Source organism: Sapajus apella, unplaced genomic scaffold (genome assembly GCF_009761245.1).
Source record: "Sapajus apella isolate SASKATOON/1434 unplaced genomic scaffold, GSC_monkey_1.0 scaffold42, whole genome shotgun sequence".
In the NCBI taxonomy this organism is placed as follows: domain Eukaryota; kingdom Metazoa; phylum Chordata; class Mammalia; order Primates; family Cebidae; genus Sapajus; species Sapajus apella.
The window spans coordinates 996,771-1,000,984 of record NW_022436982.1 but is presented as its reverse complement, the minus strand read 5'-3'; the positions used below and the strand labels follow the sequence as shown (position 1 = coordinate 1,000,984).

The 4,214-nt window shown below is 53.1% G+C and overlaps 1 protein-coding gene across 7 annotated transcripts in view; it reads right to left on the bottom strand.

Moving 5' to 3' along the window:
* The window catches only part of AQP7 (aquaporin 7), an 18,121-nt gene extending 14,142 nt beyond the window's left edge, over positions 1-3,979 (bottom strand). For 2 of the 7 annotated variants that reach the window (XM_032299957.1, XM_032299961.1), the window contains exons 1-2: positions 3,445-3,978; positions 2,058-2,108 (exon numbers count right to left, since the gene is read on the bottom strand). Coding sequence is in view for 2 of the 7 variants with exons in the window: in XM_032299961.1 (XP_032155852.1) it covers positions 2,058-2,083 (26 nt within the window). In the remaining 5 variants the exon portion in view is untranslated. Of the gene's footprint in view, positions 1-2,057; positions 2,109-3,444 lie in introns of those variants that run through there. The other 5 variants (XM_032299962.1, XM_032299955.1, XM_032299956.1 and 2 more) reach the window with 5 other exon arrangements.
* Between the last annotated feature and the right edge of the window lie 235 nt (positions 3,980-4,214).

Sequence of the window (4,214 nt, the reverse complement as noted above, 5' to 3'; positions counted from 1 at the left end):
TTTTTTTTTTTTTTTTTTAGACGGAGTTTCGCTCTTGTTACCCAGGCTGGAGTGCAAAGGCACGATCTCGGCTCACCGCAACCTCCGCCTCCTGGGTTCAGGCAATTCTCCTGCCTCAGCCTCCTGAGTAGCTGGGATTACAGGCACGCGCCACCATGCCCAGCTAATTTTTTGTAGTTTTAGTAGAGATGGGGTTTCACCATGTTGACGAGGATGGTCTCGATCTCTTGACCTCGTGATCCACCCGCCTCGGCCTCCCAAAGTGCTGGGATTACAGGCTTGAGCCACCGCACCCGGCTATTTTTTTCTATTTTTGTAGACATGGGGTTTTGCCATGTTGCCCTGGCTGGTCCCAAACTCCTGGACTCAAGCAGTCCTCCTGCCTCAGCCTCCCAAAGTGCTCTGATTATAGGCATGAATCACCACTCCTGGTGGCTTACTAACCCTATGACTAATCTATCAACTTAACTGATTCTTCTGTTAACCAGCTATTAACTCATTTAATTATCTAATCAACCAGTCAACCATAAACTATCTAACTAACCACAAGCCAACAATTCAACCTGCTAACCAACATTTCTTCATTCAACAAACATTTGTTGGCCAGGCATGGTGGCTCACACCTGTAATCCCAGCACTTTGGGAGGCCAAGGCAAGTGGATCACTTGAGATCAGGAGATCAAGACCAGCCTGGCCAACATGGCGAAACCCCCTTTCTACTAAAAATAAACAAAATTAGCCAGGCATGGTGGCAGGCACCTATAATCCCAGCTAGGGGGGCTGAGACATGAGAATCGCTTAAACTCAGAAAGCAGAAGTTGCAGTGAGCCGAGATCATGCCACCTGCACTCCAATCTGGGCAACAGAGGAAGACTCTGTCTCAAAAAAAAAAAAAAAAAAAAGTGTTGAGCATCTACTTATGAGTCAAGCACCAGGAACACAAAGTTAAAACCCACTCTCCACCCTTAGGTCACTCCGTTTAATGGAAGAGATGGGTAATGGCAACACCACTACAGAGAAGAAGCTTGGGACTGGGGGACCTCAGGGGAGGCAGGGGAGGTGGGAACTGAAAGGTGTTTTGAAAATGGGCAGGTGGTGGCCTAACATGGCTATGGGGGAGTAGGGTAGTGGTAGAAAGAATGGTGGAAGGTAGCCAGGCGCGGTGGCTCAGGCCTGTAATCCCAGCCCTTTGGGAGGCCGAGGCAAGTGGATCACCTGAGGTCAGGTGATCAGGATCACCTGATCACTCAAGAACAGCCTGGCCAATATGTCGAAACCTCATCTCTACCAAAAATACAAAAAAAAAAAAAAAAAGGTAGTGGGAGGTGGCTCACACCTATAATCCCAGCACTTTGGGAGGCTGAGGTGGGTGGATCACCTGAGGTCAGGAGTTCGTGACCAGTCTGACCAACAAGGTGAAACCCTGTCTCTACTAAAAAAACAAAAATTAGCTGGGCGTGGTGGCAGGCGCCTGTAGTCCCAGCTACTTGGGAGGCTGCTTGAACCTGAGAGGTGGAGGTTGCAGTGAGCCAAGATGGCGCCATTGCACTCCAGCCTGGGTAATGAGGCAAGATTTCATCTCAAAAAAAAAAAAAAAAAGAAGAAGAAAGAAAAGAAACTCAGTGTGGCTGGAGGAAGGAGAGCAGGGCCTGGAGTGGGGAGGCCAGAGAGGTAGCAACGACTAGATAGGCAGGGCCTTGGCCATTTGCAAGGACTGGTTCTAGTTTCACCCCAAAGACAGCTGAGCCTGAGAGGGTTAGAAGTGCTGAGTTCAGTTCTGCTGAAGGCCTCCTGCATGCCTTGACCCTCATCCAAGTCTTTCTGAGCCTCCCCTCAGCTCAGGACCCAGCCCGGGCTTGGCTGCACCACAGGGATGTGAGAGAAGGTGGAAGACGCTCTTCTTCTGGGACCTCATAGGCTAGTGGGTGGGTGAGGAGGAGGAGGTCGAGGCGGAACAGCCGCCCCAAAGGAGAGGCTGAGGAGGGGCAAGGAGGGCATTGAGGTGTGCTGGGTGGAGGACAGGGGGCTGGAGTTGGGGAACCGGGTAAGGTACTTACCGCCTGTGCTTGGATGCCTGAATCATGTTTTGTCTTGCAGATTTGTAGACGCTGTGAAGCCAGAGAAAGGTCACTAGGGCTGGAAGACACAGCACGTGGCCCCACACTTTCATCAGACCTCAGCCTACAGGGGAGAAGCCTCGGGGCAGCTCCTGCTAGTGCCACTCCCTTAACCCAGCCTAGCAGCAGAGGGAGGAGCAGTGCTCAGCCAATGAGGAGACGCTCTGGACCACCCAAGCTGGCCCCAGGACCAACCCCAGGCCAGACCCTCCAGCAGTCCTCCTCAACTTCCCTGTCTGCAACCCTGGAGACGGCCTCAGCCTCTGCTTAGTGGCTCAAGCCTCTCATATTTGCGTGCTATACATTTAGTCTAACCTCAAGACCTCTTGCTGCTAAAGTGTGACTGTCTGGGACCTGCGCATGAGCGCGCGTGCACACAGACGATGAACACACAGGATTAGGCCCTGAAAACTCGTTTCACCTGTGCACCTCACCTAAAAATTCCTCTTTGTAGGCTGGGCATAGTGGCTCACGCCTGTAATCACGGCACTTTGGGAGGCTGAGGCGGGCGGATCACTTGAGGTCAAGAGTTCGAGACCAGCCTGACCAACCTTGAGAAACCCTGTCTCTACAAAAACTTAGCCAGGCATGCTGGCACACACCTGCAATCCCAGCTACTCCAGAGGCTGAAGCAGGAGAATCGCTTAAACCTGGGAGGCGGAGGTTGTAGTGAGCCGAGATCACACCATTGCACTCCAGCCTGGGCAAGGAGAGTGAAACTCTGTCTCAAAAAAAAAAAAATTTCCCTTTGTGCTCCTATCTTTCTCTCTGACAGCATGAAGGTAGCCCCAAGTCCCCTCACACTATCTGTCCTCATTCTCTAGCCCAGTTCCCTCTAGCTGCAGCATGAACTCACATCCCCAGCCCTGATTGCAGAAATTCTCCAGCCCCGGCCCCAGCCCTGCAGGAGGGGACTGCGTGGAAGGAACAACTCCAGCAAGCCGGCAGCTGACCCATCTATGGCCTGCACCCCTCCCGCTGTGGTCCAGTGCCGGAGGTCTTCAGCTCTCTCCTCACCCCACCGCATGCTCTGCTGACAGCCCAGCCCAGCACACCCTGCCTTCTCTGCCCCACTGCTGGTCCTCCCAACAGCCAACTTACAGTTAAGGAAACTGAGGCCGAGAGAGAGGGTCTGTGTGCCTGTGTCACACAGCAACACAGGACTGCAACAGAACAAGAAAGCCAGGCCTTTCACTCCCAGCGGGGGCTCCTTCCTCTGACAGTCCCACAGTCCCCTCCTCCCTGTATGGTACCCAGGGAGTGGCCCTTCCAGGTCTGGGCACTGAGAAGGCCGGCCCAACCCCACCCTGCCTGGAGCCCCACTCACTCTGCTGAAATATCTTCTGATTCTCAGCCTCTGCCTTGGGGGCTTCTCAGTTAAAGTACGTCTGATCTTGTTCCTCCATGACCGTCCCTGGCTCAGCTTCCACCCTCAGCTGGGGCTTGGCTGTTCCTGTGTCCCCAGTCCAGAGCCCGCCTCTCAGCCCTCCCAGGGTGGCCCCAAGCGCTGCTCCTGCTCCTCCAGGGGAGAGGTCAGTAAGGCAGGGGTTTGGCTGGTGCTGCTTGAGCCAAGTCCAGATGCACTGCCCAAAATAGCATCCCTCTTCCTGCCAGCGGTGCCGTGGAGACCGAGTTCTGAAGCAGCCCTTGTGAGGTCAGAGGTGGAGCTCCAGGTGGGCACTCTGGGCCTCACAGTCCCAGAGGAGAGGCCTGTCCTCCAAGCCAATGTGCAGCCTCGTGGAGATTCACTCAGGGTGGCTGGCAAAATATTAGGGAAAGCTATAGATTAAGTCTCAAACCTTTTAGAAGGTCAAAAGGTTTTATTTGGACAGGTTGAAGGCAGCCGGGAAGAGATAGGGACGATAAGAGGCTTTCCCAGTTTAAATCTGTTTAGCCCACATCCCTTTGTCTCTACTGTAACTGTGTACTCATGTAAACTTTGTGCTGGATGACCCTCTCAGGGGGAGATCAAAGGGGAATTACCCGTCCATAGTGCTTGCTCTGGGCCCAGAACCTAAAGCTTTTATCATTCGTAAAACCACCCTTTTAGCCATGTTAATTATCCGCCAGCGTGTTGCTCTGTTATGAAATCTTTTA